General features: G+C 40.3%; 1 protein-coding gene across 6 annotated transcripts in view; it reads left to right on the top strand.

The window, feature by feature from the left end:
- Positions 1-354: 354 nt before the first annotated feature.
- The window catches only part of LOC108233456 (DNA (cytosine-5)-methyltransferase 3A), a 48,635-nt gene continuing 33,000 nt past the window's right edge, over positions 355-15,989 (top strand). For 4 of the 6 annotated variants that reach the window (XM_017411943.3, XM_017411942.3, XM_017411941.3 and 1 more), the window contains exons 1-3: positions 355-506; positions 4,156-4,396; positions 10,130-10,237. In XM_017411943.3, coding sequence (XP_017267432.1) covers positions 4,328-4,396; positions 10,130-10,237 — 177 coding nt within the window. In that variant the 5' untranslated portion in view covers positions 355-506; positions 4,156-4,327. Of the gene's footprint in view, positions 507-768; positions 1,054-4,155; positions 4,397-10,129; positions 10,238-14,163; positions 14,278-15,989 lie in introns of those variants that run through there. The other 2 variants (XM_025005012.2, XM_037981601.1) reach the window with 2 other exon arrangements.

Genomic DNA, 15,989 nt, shown 5'->3' with positions numbered 1-15,989 from the left:
TAACCGATTTATTTCACTTTTCAAAGTTTAAGGTGTGTATATTCAAGAAATAACATCTCACCGGGGTCATGACCCCTACAGTTCACAAGTTGAACGAGTTCAACACCACAAAGCAGCTGTGTGTGTTGCTTTAAAAATAGGATTTGTGTTTAAAATCTCAAAATGGCGTCGACTCATCGCCCTGCCGCGAGCGAAGACCCGTTAGGTCCGGCTTTTAATTTAACCCTTTCCGCTTCGTACACCTGTCTGCTCGGGTCCGGCGTTAGGACCCCGCGGAAAACGTGCCGCAGACTCTGCGGCTCGTGAGAGAGAGAGAGAGAGAGAGAGAGAGAGAGAGAGAGAGAGAGTGCGCGCGAGCCCGCAGCAAGGCGAGCGACTGTGGGAGAGAGAAGACCCGGTGGAGAGCGCGAGGAGGGGGAGACAGAGAGAGAGAGAGGGAGAGAGGGGGAGAGAGAGAAGGAGTGAACGACCGTCAGGGTCCGGGTGGCTGAGGGACGGACGATACGGTAAATATAAACATCAACATTTCGGCTCGCGACCGCCCGTTAAGCTAGCTACAGTCACCTCCTAAAAGTCATCGCTCGCGCGCTCTCCGGAGCCAAACCGTTGGTTCCGTTTCTAGCAGATGATGTGAAGACGGAGAGGCGGTTCGGGGGGGCGGGGAGGAGAGCGAGTGAACTTGGGAATTTCCTTTTTTCTTTTTTTTTTTTTTTTAGATCGTTAGTCTGAGAAAGAAAAAAATAATGATACGGACTCGCGTCAAAAACGCTGCCCGGCTCGCTGTCCGCCACAGTTGCAGTTAAAACCGGAGCGCAGCGTCTTCTTCACCCACCAGATGCAGACAGACACATCAGCGCGAGGAACCGTAGGAGCGAGCGCGCGAGCGAGCGAGCGGGAGCGCGCCTGCCGGGGTTAACGGGTGCATTCGGTCTGAACCGCGGCCCCCGTGAGTCCGTTTTCACCTGACCCGCTGAGGCTTATCGTCGCCACGCACTCAGACAGGTGTCCCCGCCCCGCGCGCAGCCCTGCCGGGATTACACGAAGCGCTGTCCGGTAAAGGCCGAGCCGGGTCGCTTTCAATATTAATTGTCATAAAGCTGTACTCTATCGAGTTAGCAAAAGGCTACTGCTACACTTCCGGGCCGGACTTTCAAAATAAAAGTCAAACACTAACAGTTTTGCAAGTTTCCCCACACTTAGATACTTAAAGCGCTTTTACTGACATTTACTTTAACCGTTTGCTCTCTTTTTTATGTAACTCTTAGAATAAAAGCAGTTTTATTATTATTATATTAATATTTTATTAATCCACAGATCATATTCTGTATCTTTAAATGTCTTAAGACGATGAACAGAGTGTCCTTTGTTTGCTTTTTCTTTATTTTTTTCTTGTTTCATAGGCAAGATGGTTTGTTTTTTAGAAAAGGGTCATTTTATATGTGTGATAAAATGTATTACTAAGAAATAATACATGGAAAATGTGTTGATTGAGAGTATAATGTAAGAATCTGATGCAAAATGTGTCTTTTTTAAATTTGATCTTTTATTCTTTATGCGTTATGTGATCTAAATCAAAAAACAAAAAGTGTGATTGGGAACAGGTAATTTGCATTTCAGTATGAATAATTTGACATATTCCATATAAAAAACGAATTTAATTTGGCCCCTGGCTTGGACCCAGGTTTACTTTTGTTCTTAAATGTATGCTTTCAGGTTATCTGTCCCCAGATTCACAATCAAATGTTTATTTGTTTTTAAAAAAAGGCTGCATCAACGTTTTGATGGTTGGGAGGTCTTGAAACAGTCTGTCAGCTGGTGAAATTTCCAGGTTTGTTTGTGTGCAGATTGTAAGTCAGAGAGTAAGGGCAGAGATTAATGTCCTTTACTTTTAACGTTGTGCAAAATGTACAAAAATATATTACCTGACCTACAAAGAGGGGTGGCAAAATATTTGTTTTACATGTGACTCCATGCCACCTCCTCGGGCCGGGCGTCTTTATAAAGGATTTATTACTGTGTTATAGATATATTACTGTGTTATACACTATATTAAGACTGATAGTTTTGTTATCCAGTCAAGATTTACTTTAAAACATGTCCTGACTCAGTCTTTTTGCTAACTTTAGTTCATTTTCTACATATATATTTATGTGAATTCTACATTTCTGTGTTTTTGGTGCCTCTGCACAAATTGTTTATGTCTAAATATTTATGTGAACTCGTCTGATTCTCCTTTAAACATCATCTTTAATGTGTGCACGTTCCCCTGTTTGTTTACAAAGACGGCTTGTTTTGAAACCTACACATTTTGGGCTCAGCTTCACTAAATTTGAGGAATTTCTCTCGAGTAGTTTCTGTTTTCACAGTGTCAGTTTTATCTCTGCAGCGCCGACAAAAACAACGGAAGTCGACCCGAGTGCCTTAATCGAACAAATAAACAAATAAAAGCAGTAAGAAACGTTAAAGGAACAGGTAAAAGCTGAAGAAAATGCAGAAACACAACCTAAAACCGTCAGCTCTGTTAGACCTCTTTACTCTGGATTCTTTGAAATTTATTTTACAACTGAGAGATCATCTGAAGTCATGCTTTTATTGTGAAAAAAAGAGACTTTCCTTTATTGTCACTGCTCTGTCATCACCTTGACATACCTCTGAAGGCTTTTTTTTTTGTTTTTTTCTGCGCAATTATTTCTCCCAGCAGTACAGCCTTCTGCCTGGGCCTCTGACTCTGGTCTAATTTAAACTGCTGCCGTCATGAAGAGAAGAGTGGAACAATTTAAATCAGTGTGTAGTAACTTGCTGCAGGAGTGTAAGGTGTCTTTCTGTGACCTAAATACTCTGAACTTGGAGGAGTTTTTTGGCCAGCGGCCCAGAGCTCGTACACGGAGCCCCCCCTGGAGGGTTGGGGTGGATACTGTACTCTGGGTTTTGCTAAAGTTTCCACCCCCTCTGTCCTTTTGTTGGCAGGCCTAGCCCGTCTTTACAGTAGGTGATGTAAGGCCGGAGCACGAGGAGTGACATACTCTACAATACAGAGTAATCACTGGCTGCCGTTGCGCTGAGCTCTGCTCCAAATTACTGCTGGGGACCAGTTTTCTATTACCAAATGTCTCTTTTTAAACTTTCTTTGAGTTCAAGTTTTCAACAGAATCTGACACCAGTCATCACGCCTGTTTGCAGCTCCGGAAAAATCAGCTTATTTACATTTTTAAGAACTTTAACGTAGGCTGACCTTAATGTAACAAAACCCTGTTAGTTATTGCCAGGAAGTGAAGGGGATGTGTCAGCAAAATACCTCATGAGTCTGTCAGAAAGTAATCACAGCTAAGTCAACAAAAAAAAACATCTTTAACTCAGTCGGGTTCACAGATATTGAGCTGAAGTTTGGTCTGGTAGTAGCTGAGAGTCATTCCCAACACATATTTACCTCCACCACCTATCTGTCTGTCTGTGGACAAGATTACTCAAAAAGTTATAAACGGATTTACATGAACTCTTCAGATCCGGATTCAGGAATGTTTTTATGGATGATCCCTACAGCGAGCGGTAATCTAAATGGACAGTGACCCTGTGGCCTTGGCGGAGGTGTTTGCTCCCTGAGTGCTTCACTTCAAGATATGCTGGGCCTTTAACATAAATAAGGGGTTTCATCTGCTGACAGATTGCAAACAAGCTTAATGAAATAGCTGAACCTCTGAAATAAAAATCAGCTGCAAGTGTATGATCTTAAATCTGGAATCTGTTTCCAAATATTCAGATTTATGTCCCGTGAAAGCGGCCTCTTTTCTTTGCCTCGAGAACTAGGACATTATCACATCGAGCTCTCCGGCAGCCTAGCTGACAGCTACCCTGACACAGTTAGTTTTTCCAGAGAACACCTGCGTGATGCGTCTGAAGGTGTGTTCGTTCGTTTCAGCTAAAAATAAATAAAATTGAGCGGGCCGGGTGTCCCATCCGTCAGCTCTAGCTCGCGGGGACGATCACAGACCTTCTTGGACCTCGAGGACTTGACGCGTCCGCCGGCCTTGTGTGTGTTTGTTGACAGAGAAATGGGAGAGTAACAGAAATGAGCGGCGTCAGTCACACACACAGATCAAACTTGACAGATTTCCTTTTACTCTGTTTGCTCACGTTGTGTTTTCTCTTCCCTTTCAGAGGAGAGGGTGAGGACTGAGCGAGGAAGAGGCCGACCAGACGAAAGACAGATTGGATGAAGCGTCTGGTGCTCCTGCGGGCTCTTCCCATGTTTTGATTTGGCACAGTTGGGGTTTTTTTTTTTTTGTTTGTTTTGCTTTAGAAAGTTGGTTTCACGGAGCCGCTTCCTGCCATGCCATCCAACAGCCCTGCCGCCGCCGAGCCGCCTCAGACGCTGGAGAACGACGCGTCTAATGATGTGGTGAGCCCGAGATGTTGTTATTATCTGAACACAAGTAGATGTTACGTGTTGTTACGTCTGTCGGTAAAACTAAAACACTGTTATTTAGTTTTACCACGATGGAGCCGGCTGAACTGAACCTCCACAGCTGAGGAAGAAAGGAGAAAATTCCATCAAAGTTTATTGAAATAAAAGAACAATCTTTGTTTCATTTTAGTGGCTGTGAATCAATAAACACTTATGTAGTGATGAATTTTTATGAATGAAAGGATCAGTGTGACAGAAAGCTAAACTAAATGATTTATTATTATATGAAAGAAGCTGAAAGGTGAGAGAAAAATGAACATTATTAGCTGAAGTTATTAGTTAGACACAACATCATCATTTATCCATGTGTAACAAATCAGGAAGAAAAAGTAATTTATCAGTGACTTTAGTTGTCATTGTAAGATTTTTTTAAATTTATCTTTTATTTGTGATACCTTCACATGCATGCGATTGTTGAGAGTTTTTTACTCCCGTTTTATTGTTTTTACTCTTGGTAAATATTAATTTGAAGAGCTTGTTTAGACGACAAGCCCATTTTAGTTGTAAATACAATTTTTTCAGGTATTATCGACTTATATTCAACGTTTACTTTGTTATTATCACCCTCAATAATAACAAACTCGAAACGCTGTCAAGTCTGTCGTCCAGCTCCTCTGCCATGTCTTAAATGAAAAAATGTTTTGTGCCATGTTCAGATCTGCTTTCTAGTTGGTGCATATTTCTTGAATTTTCTTAAAAATTCACCCTGCACAGTCTGTGTTTGAGCATATTTTACACATTTTGTTAAAATTAGAGACCATTTGAGGGAGAACTGGTTTTGTTGTTCACTAGAAAATTGGGACTTTTATCACAGATCTGGCATGAGATCGCTCATTTACGTGACATTTACCAAGTTTGTTCAAAACGCCTGTAGCTCCATCTCTCCTCAACATTAGAGGATTTTAGTCTAAAACTCTGGCAGGAAAGGCGGCGGGCGATATGCATTCCTTCAAAGAATTCTAGGTCTTTCATTTATTTTAAGTGAATGACTGATTTGTATATCGGAGAATGGTTCAGCATTTGTTTTAGAATAATTACTAATAACTTCAAGCTGTTAGCAAGTCAGTGTTTTTGGCATGAAATGTTCATTTTCTCTGTTTTTAAAAAAATCTTCTGCAGATTATTTCCATAAGTTCAAAACTGGACTTAAATCAGACTCAAAAAAGTTCACCGAATCCATCCTACTTACAACCTACACAATCCACCATCTTCCTGTTGCACCCTGCTTTTGTTACAACCTCTATGGCAGTTATTGCAATTAGTTTTTTCTTTATTTATGAGCAGCTGCAGGTGTCATTAACACCCTTCGGCTTCACAGTTCATTGTTAATGGTTTGTTTTAGGCTGGACACTCACAGACCCTGGTGAGCAGGCCAGAGTCTGTAATGATTAAACCCACGGTTATTTATTTACATTCACTACAGACCCTTTCTACGTTCCACACGCCCAGCCATACGTAGGCATGAGCGCAGGGGTTTCAAACTGTCTTCTTTTTTTCTTCCTCTCCTTAAACACAAACACACACACACACATGTCAACACGCAGTCAGACAGGTGAAGAATGGCTCCTTTCATTTGCGCCCCCCGAAGCTTGGGGCGGTCCTCGTAAATCAGTGAGAAGTTTGAAGTCCATTCTATAGAGAGACCCGTCTCACTTGCTCGTTTCCACGCTCGCACGCTGGCCCGGAGCCAAAGCAAAGCGTCCCCCCGATAGAGCTGTTTCTTTTTCAACTTCCTGAGATCTCTCCGACAAAGAGTCCAGAAAAGCCCGGGGAGAAATCAGAGGAAGCTGCGGCGTTCGAAAGCAGGGAGGAAGACGAGGAGGACGAGTTGTGGGAGTTTTTATAATCCAGTCCACATGACAGGAAATCCAGTTCAAATGCTGAGGACAAAAAGAATATTCTCTGGGATTAGACAACGGTAATTTCCTGATCATTTGAGACGGTTTTAGGTGTAAAGTCAGCTGTTTTTAAAACCTAATAAATATTTACAGGCATGTTTATACAAAGATTACTCATACTGTGTTTGTATCGTGCCCCATTTTCTGCTGTTTTGGTTTATTTATTAATATAAACACAAACATTCGTTATTGCTGCCCGCTGGTGATTGCAGGGCGATAATGTTTGTTCATCTGTTATCTATGATATTGAGCTAAAATTTCAATTGGTAGTAGGTGAGCATCGTTCCTAACGCATACTTTAATTGCAACGCATTGTGTCTAAAACCCTGGCACTAACTGTTGGAGTCAACCCTGTTTGTCTGTTAGCAAAATATCTCATGAATCACTGGACAGTCATCCATAACGTGTACTTTAAGTGCCAGCAGATCATGAGAGATATCTCAACGTCACTTTCAAGGTTTGACCCAAACGGCTTTAACTTTTTCATCTCTCAACCTAAAACGATTTCAGAATAAACTGGTGTGAAAGCCAGTGGGCGATCTGCATTTGTCAAAGAATGCTAAGCCTTTAATTTCCTGCTTTAAATCTGCTGTCTGTCGGCGTTAACAAAACATAACAAAACAAGTAACAAACTGCTGCCGTAATTTGATGGCTGTCAGAAAGTTCGCCTTGGGTGTCGCCGCTATTTGTAGCAGATCATGTTGAAAACGGTTTGTATCCCGTCTCCAAAGCCTTAAGGTTTCAGAAACAAGCCTTTTGGAGCTCATTGATTAAGATTAGTCACCTCTGCATTATGTTTTTCCAAAAGTAATATGATCTTTTCCATGCACATGTGTCCTTGTAGATTTTAATTCTGTTAATGTATAAGACAAAAATCTAATATATCTTGTGTTTAAATGCAGTAAGTCTATCTGAGCTAAATCTGGATAAAATCTGGTTTAATCTACTGGCTGATCCATCAGCTGCCGAGGAGATGAGTGGTAAATTTGAGTAAAATATAGTTCAGCCTCTTTCTGTTTACAGATACTTATGAGGTGAATAATAAAACTGAAAGTGAGATGCAGAAAGAAAGCAGACACAAAGGGGCAATCTAGGAAACAAGGACATTGGAGTGAGATTGAGAGGAGGACATGGAGATGGGGGGAAATAGAAAGAGGACAAACTGTCTGCTGCTGATGGGATCCTCCTCTGCCTCCTCTGGTTTGCAGTCTGGTTGCTTAGCAACTGCCTAAAATAACCTGCCAGGAGACAGAAATAGACCAAAGATATATAGACAGAATGGTCAGTGTTGGTGTTTGTGTGTCTTGACATCATTTTCAGGGTCTTGGTTGTTGTGTCCTTTGCTCGTCAGGCTTATATATCAGACTTGTAGTTTTTTCTACTATTGACCGCATATTCAGTACTTAATTGCTGTTTTGCTAAAGTATGCTTGTGAGTGTGACATCTGGAGTGCACACCAGGCAGTCAGGCATAAAGCCTTCACTTGTTTTAGCCGGTTGCTAAGCTGATCATCGGCAAAGTGACGTCACCGTGTTTAGTCAGCACCGCAGCATAGCTGGAGACGGTTGCTAAGCAGTTTCTGCACCTTAGCAACCGCACCATTGTCACCGGAGTTTGGGCCGAGCTGTGAAGGGAGAACAAATAATAACCCCCCCTTTCCTCTTTTAACAACTGACAGAATTTTCTTCTTTTCTTATTTGTGAGACGTTTTATTCAAACTGCATCAGAATTATAGCACCTAAACCCTCTTATGTGCTGTAGATTGAAGTTTTGGTTTTAGGAGTTATAATAAGATGCTTGACTCCACTTCCTGTCTCTTCTCTTCTAGGTGTGTAGAGAATAATATACACACAAAATCCCACAACACCTGAAGGGTCTTCAGTAATCTGCCTGACAACTACAAGAAGCACAAACCGAGATTAAACTAGCACTTAGTAAATGTTACTAAAACACAACTTTCATCACCCAAAGGTGAAGGTGACAATGTGATCATGTTTGTGCCCAAATCTGTGTGTTTGTTTGTCCACAGAGTTAGCAAAATATCTCATGAACAAGGGCACAGATTTTACAACTGATTAACTTTTTAAAGTCAATACAATTTAGGAACAAGAATGGCCAGGACTCACAGATATTGACCTAAGATTCTGTGCGGTCGTAGCTATTACACTCATCTCTGCCTAAACAAATTTAGACAATCTTCAGAAAAGCCTGTAAGAAAGTCTAATTCTAACATGCTGGGGAAAAAATCAACAAACGAGTGCTTTTCATTTGTTAAAATCTTATCATAATCGCCTCCTCTGTTAGTCTTTGACGAGTCGGTTAAACCTCTAACTTTAATTGAATTTACTCCTGTTACTTTTAATGTTGCCCATATCAGTAGGATTTGTTTAATTTCTACCTAAGGCACGGAAAGAGTTCTCAGATTTGTCTAAGAAAGCCTGTAACACCAGCCAAACTCCTCCCGGCCTAAATAAATACTCATTTTCTCCTGCGAGATGATGTCTTATTGAAGTTTCGTCTGTTTCGTTTAAGGTGCAGCAGGTGCTGCTTGTTTTATTTGGCTCGTTCATGGGTCCTCTCGGGTCTCTTAAAAAACACAGCTCACACTCGAGCTCCTCGGCAAGTCAGACTGCTCAGAGCTGGCAAAAAAACAAAGCAAAAAACATGAGTCTAATTGGATTTTTGTTGGATCCTCAGTGTTTTGGGTAGCGAGGTTACATTTATGCTCTGGTTACTCCTGTATGAAGGTCAGTAGTATTATAGAACTAGATAGAAAGGATTTGTTTACTCTGGCAGTGAATGATAAATATTATCGTCTGTCACTGAAAAGCAAAGGTGGATAAAGTTTTAGCCGTTATCTGTGTGTCTGTCTGTTTCCAACCACTGGATGGGTTTTAATGACTCTCTGTAAGACAGGATCATTAAATGTACATCTACTGTATTCCAAAAACTAACGGGAGAATTTTCAAAACTGATCACTGGATTTAGTTAAAGCAAAGTCCTATTAACCCCCAACCAATCATTGAATGATGTAGAATTTGTGAACAATGAAAAAGTGTGTATTTTAACAGCTAATATGGCTATAAAAGTTAAGCATTAGTTATTGGAGTCAGTCCTGTTGGTCTGATCCATTTTAATGAAGCTCTCAGAAAGTAAAACACATCTGCAGCTGGTTTGCTTTTGGAGTCGTTCCAGTTCAAGATGGACGCCACAGCTAATCAACATCAGTTTTACAGTTTTTGAGCTGAAGTTTGATGTGGCAGTAGCTTAGAGTCGCTTTAAAAAAAACATTTGTTTCTGCTTCTCACAACATCAGTAAAAGCCAAACGAATTATGGTTTTTAAAACCTCCGCAGCTGATGGAACTAATCTGGATTGTCTTTTTTTTTAGCATTCATCTAATGCTTAGATAGACGTCTGCTCTATTAAACACAACTAGATTTCATGTCTGCTCCTATTTATATAATCAACTTTTCTTTCTTTTTTAGTCATTCCCATTTAGAACTCTGGAAGTGCTTTTATTAAATAAAATCAGCTGACATTGTCTGTTTTAAGGTAAAGCAAGCAAAGTTGTAAAAACTGTGACTACACAAACAGTTTGGAGCCTCCATTCATTCATTCACTCACTCACTACCCCGGAGTGTGTTTCTGACCGTAATGTCTCGAATGTTAGTCGCTTTAATGTGGTCTCGCTGAAGACAGCAGTTATAAATTCTTAAAGTCACTGCTCGGCGCTTGATGTGGTTCTCTCTCCCTGTGTGTCGGCCCAGAGCGAAGACGGAGCAGATCAGGACAGTCCAGAGGAGGGGACGCCAGCGAGCCTCCGAAACAAGCGCAGAGTCGGTCGCCCTAGCAGGAAAAGCAAACAGCAGCTTCCTGTGAGTACTGCAACAAGTCAGCATTTTCTGCTGCAAACTCTCGCAGTATCTTCTTCTTTTTTAAATGTTTTCTGAGCTCCTGAACATGAATTATTCCAGCAGCACTTTGCTTTCACACCTGCAAGCTGCTGAGCGTTAATCACAATCAGCTTGCTTTTTTTGTTTTTTTTATGCACAAAGAATCTAGACTGACACCTTCAGCCACATGTGAGTGTGTTTGGCAGATGACTTGAGGGAGCATTTGTCTCCATAAAGGAGGCTGTGTGGGTTGCTTTTGTTTTGTTTTGTTTTTTTTCTCTAATGATAATTTGTCTAAGAACGGGGTTTCCCCTTTGAATCGCCTGGTTGAAGTTGCAGTCAGTGTGTAAACTCTTTCTCCACATGTGGCGATAACCTCATGGCCTCAACATTATTCGTCATCAGCGTGGCTCCATCCCCCATATTTTCCACTTGCTGCTTAAAGTCACAGTGAAACTATAGCTAAAAGGCTCTTTGTTATGTTTCATGTGATAGATTTTAAACTGAAGCGAATTATGACGCTCTGGGTCTGAGTGGACTATTTAAAAGCAGGCATGAGTTTATAAATACTGAGCAATACTGAGATAAGACTTAGGAGTAAAAACCCACAATGTTTGGAAATGTAAACAAAGTTTTGTCAGTTAAGTCCCAAACACACCTCCTACTAAATATCTGCTAGCTGTTGCAGTGGAAAGTGATCCTGCTTTGTACACAAATCATATTCTTGTATACATACTCAGTTTAAAAACTTAATTAATGTTTTACAAAAACAATATGTTTGGATTTGAAATAAATAATTAACACAGTGTTTGTTGCATCGCTGAAGAATCTGCCAAATTCATCAAGTCTCTTATTTCTGCAATAAAAATAAAAAAAACTCACTGACAACAAGACAAAGCTAAGAACAACTGAACACAATTGAAAAACAAATCACAGAAGTATGTAAGAATTTTAATTTTTACACACAAAAGTGGCCTAAAACTCAGAGCTCAGCTGTTTTTAAAGACCAACATGAAAGTCCTGTTAGTCTACAAGACAACTTTGTACTTTGGCTTATGTTCAACAATAAAATAGTATCTCACTGAATTGTGACTAGTTGGTGACTAGTTGGTGACTGTTGGTGACTGTTTGTGACTAGTCGTAGACTGTTAGTGGCTGTTAGTGACTATTTTATGACTGGTTAGAGACTCGTTGGTGACTATTGATGTCTCTTGGCGACTACTTGGTGACTGTTGGTGGCTAGTTGGAGACGGTTTGCGGCTGTTGGTGACTTTTTATGACTAGTTGGTGACTAGTTGGAGACTGTTGGCAACCAATGGTATCTGTTGGTGACTAGTTGAAGACTCAATGGTGACTGTTGGTGGTTGTAGTAGACTAGTTGCAGACTGTTTGTAGACTAGTTGGTGACTGTTGTAGACTAGTTGGTGATTGTTGGTGACTGTAATAGACTAGTTGGTGACTGTTGTAGACTAGTTGGTGATTGTTGGTGACTGTAATAGACTAGTTGGCGACTAGTTGGCAGTTGTTGGTGACTATTGAAGAGTGATGGTGAATGTTTTCTCTCAATAATAATACTAATTCTTTTAACTTCTTAATCCCAAGGTTATTTTTTTAAATGCAGCAGCTTCAAGTTAAACCTTTAGGTTGTTTTTACTTCCATCTAATCACAACTATGAACATCCTTAATAAGATTAGGTTACCACGTGCTGACTGAACTGTTTTTATTTTGTCCTGCTAACTCTCAGTAGCAGTTCTGTTAATTTAAGTGCAACAGAAATGAGAACACGGTGGAGGAGTAATAAGCAGTCTAAAAAGGGGGTGGTGGGTTAGTTATAAATAGATTACTACTTGGTACAGAGTCCTCAAGTTCCTAAAGGGGTAAAACAATTAGTTTTACAGATCATAGAGCGGCGCATAAATGAGTGTAAAGTAGCCGTAACTGCTGCTCAGTGAAATATGTTTTCTTATCATGTTTTCTGTGAAATTAGAGCTTCAGTGACATATTGCTCTCTGTTCAGCTGCTGTAAATAGGTTTTACTGAAGGTGACTGTGTTGCCTTTAAAGCTCGGGTTCATCTGGGTTTTACCTGGCAACCTTCCAGCCACCTTTTGTTTAGCAGTAATAATCTGTGTTGTGTTTCAGGGCAGTATTTTTACTATCATTATCATAATCACTCTGTATGGTCTGTCTTTATTGACGCTTTATTTGGCAGCTCCTTTCACATCCATAGTTCTTTGACCGTTCATCCTCTGCGTTGTAGTCTTTGCACTTGCTGAACTCTGCGGCAGAAGCAGCGAGTCTATATAGCTGATCAAACAGTCCCAGACAGGGCGAGCGCCGCTGTGAAGGAGTGTGTGTGTGCAGGAGAGCAGGTCTGATCATGCTTTGATGTCTGAGCTCTGACAGGGCGGGCAGGATTAACGCGAGTCCTGTCACACATGTGCACGTAGAACAACCGAGTAAAAAACATGTCGTTAACTAATAACACAATCATGGTGATAAACAAGAGACGGCAGCATTATTAGGAGCTGAATTACACAGGCTTTCCCATGCACTCCAATAACTAGATTTAAACTAAAATAAACTTTCTCAGGCTAAACTGGAGAAATTAAGGTTTTGATTTGGTTTGGTCACATTTGCAACACATTCTGTTTTTCTTTGTGCTTTTAAGCTTTTTGCTGCAACCTCAAAAGTCAGAGACATTGTGGGGAAACTGTGGTCGCAGAACTTGACTGAAAGGGACAAGAAAACTGGTGGTTGGTGGATGAAAAGACAACAAATGAAACCGCTGTTATGTAATTAGTCAATCATAACTCTGCTGTTTTATAGTTAACCACACAAATCAGTCTGCCTCCATGTGGTGTACGCTCAGGTTATTGAGGAATCACCTTAAAGGGACAGTCTGGTGATTTCTGAAGTGAACGTCGGTCCGTTTAGTGATTCTTGAGGTATTTTGCTAACACAACAGACAGACAAACACATAAACATCATCCCTCTTTCGCTTTTGGTTACAGACGATTAACAGTAAATGAAATTAGGAAACAAATCTACACAAACATCTCTGAACATTGTGTTATTTGCATTTGTCACATTGACGACGGGAACAGCTTCAACTTCAGTTTTTTTTTAAACTGCTCATGTTGTTTTTGCAACCGTGTGCAGGATTCACTCTGCCGTTGTGGATCTATAATTCATGGCACAATTGATTTAGTTTCCAAAGTAGGCTGGTGTTATTGCTTATTATATTATTTTTAGTACACTATTGTTTTATTGTTTGCTACATCCTGTTCTTTGGCCAGACAACCCCCCCATCAAACCAAATACCCCCTCATCGCTCAGTTCCTATATTGTGCATGCAGCTCAGGTTAGCATCTGTAAGCCATTCAATATGAAGGCGGCAGTAGATTCTAATAGAAAGGGAAATGCATGCCATTGAGGGGTTGTGAGTAAAGAATAAACAACTTGAAGTGTTGTAGTTACTTCCTGTTTGTGTGTGGGTTGTTATTAATTTCAAATGGAATGTGTCCTAAATATGTTTTACAGTTCGGTGCGCCACAGGCGTCTTTGTGGTGAATCCTTTTTTTTTTTTTTTTTTTCTCAACCTTTATATTTAAAAGCTGCATTAAGCAATATCCTGTGATAGTTTCACTGAATCAAATGACTCCCGGAAAGATGAATCAAAACCGCAGTTTCGTAGCCCCATTCGGGTCACACGCTGAGTTTTACCGGCCCAAAATGAAACCCAACCTGTGCACCTGCTCTTACTAAAAGGAAGTGTGGAGCCAACTCTATCAAGTCGGCTGCACACTTTCTGTTTGGTGCTTAAAAAAAAAAAAAAGACTAAAGAAAGGGGGGCAGGAAGGCGAAGTAACTGAGGATCGTCAGTCTCGTAGCAATTCAAAGATATCCAGATATTTTTCTGAAGAGTTCTGTGGACCGAGCCAGGGCTGAAATGAGTTTACATTCAACATGTGGCCAAAACGATGACTGCAGTTCCAGATTCCTCTGTTTCTGCTGAATGTGTAAGTAGTCAGTTGTTTGCTTAAAAAGTAGCTCTAGGAGTCTTAAATTGCTTAATGCAGCTTTAATATTATTTTAAATGTTAATGCTCATGTCTAGGCCACATGGTGGTACAACATATGCAGAAGATAGATACCAAGTATTTGTGTTATTCATCCCGTCTTTGTTTTGTGCGTATTTTACGACATTTATCTGAGCTAATTTAGTGTACTTTTAAAAAGCACATGCTTAACCTTTACATAGCAAGTTTCAGCCACTCAACATAGCTGGTTAATTCAGTTTTTGTTTATTTGTTTTTACTGTTTTATATTTTTACGTTAAATGCTAAATAACCATTAATTTTTTAAATATGATTTGTGAAGTTAAGTTGTTATTTTATAAGTTTATCTCCGAAGGTTTGTTCCAAAAGCAGCTTTTCTGCTGCTTCTAACAAGGTTTTGTGAAGTTTTTATCACCCGCTGCCAAAAAGGTGAAGGTGGACGATAATGTTTTTGCTCATGTTTGCGTGTCTGTGTGTGTGTGTGTGTTCATGTGTCTGTCTGTTACCAAAATATTTCATGAACCAGTGGACAAATTTTAATCAAACTCCCAGAAAGTGATCACTAGATGTACGTTTACGGCTGATTAACCCAATTCAAGATGGCTGCCAAAGCCAATTGCCATTAAAAACACAAACGTGGCTGTAAATCAGCCCATTTGACAGAAATTGAGCTATGTTTTGGTGTGGTAGTTGCTGAGACTGATCCCCATCACATATTCTGAGTGCTAACAGATTTTACCATTTCTTATTTGGAGTCGGTCTGTTAGCAAAACATCTCATGAATAACTGGACAGATTTGAATGAAACTTTCACTTTTTTGGAGCCAACCCAATTCAAGATGGCCACCTGAGTTAACTGACCTTAGAAGTCACAAAAATCTCACAGATATTCAGCTAAAATTTGTTTTTTGTTGCAGCTGAGAGTCATTGATAACACATACACCAACGGCTACTCAACGAGCGAGATCTTAGCTTAAAACTTCAGCATTAACTGTTGGAGTCAACCATGTTTGTTTGTTAGCAAAATATCTCCTGAACCAGAGGATGGACTTTCTAAAAACTCTCAAAAAGTAATCATTTCAACTGATTAACATTTGGAGTCAGTCCAGTTGAAGATGGCCACCACAACTAATTGACATTAGCCAACACAAAAATGGCTACAACTCAGTGTATGTAACACACACTGAGCTAAAATTGGGTGTGGTAGTAGCTGAGAGTCCTCCTCAACACCTACTCTGAGCGAGATGTTTTACGAAATTGTTATTTTCAAGCTTTGACCAAAACATCTACAGCTCTGTCTTTGATCGACGTGCGTTGATATTAGTCAAAAAGTTTGTCATGAAAGGTAGAGGGCAATCTGCGCTCCTTCAAGGAAAGCTCAGCATTTTCTTTATTTTTACTTTGAGAGGTCTGTTTCAGTATTATCAGCGCCAGAGTTCTGAGCGTCTTACCGTCAATAAGAATAAAACTAATTGGGTGTACAGTCGTCAATAAGCAGACAGGAGACATAAAACCCCAGCTGGCTTTTAGTGCTGGATCCTACATTAGCTTTTACAGCTGATGCAGGGGGAAGTACGTGGCCAAATTCTAGACACTACTATGCGTTACAATTATTAATCATAGTTGAAGCACCACACAGCAAAGCTAAATGTTTTTTGACTTTATGTTTGATCTT

This window comes from Kryptolebias marmoratus, linkage group LG19 (genome assembly GCF_001649575.2).
Source record: "Kryptolebias marmoratus isolate JLee-2015 linkage group LG19, ASM164957v2, whole genome shotgun sequence".
NCBI classification, from domain to species: Eukaryota; Metazoa; Chordata; class Actinopteri; order Cyprinodontiformes; family Rivulidae; genus Kryptolebias; species Kryptolebias marmoratus.
Note: the sequence above shows the minus strand (reverse complement) of the source record. Positions and strands in the feature narration are given on the sequence as shown.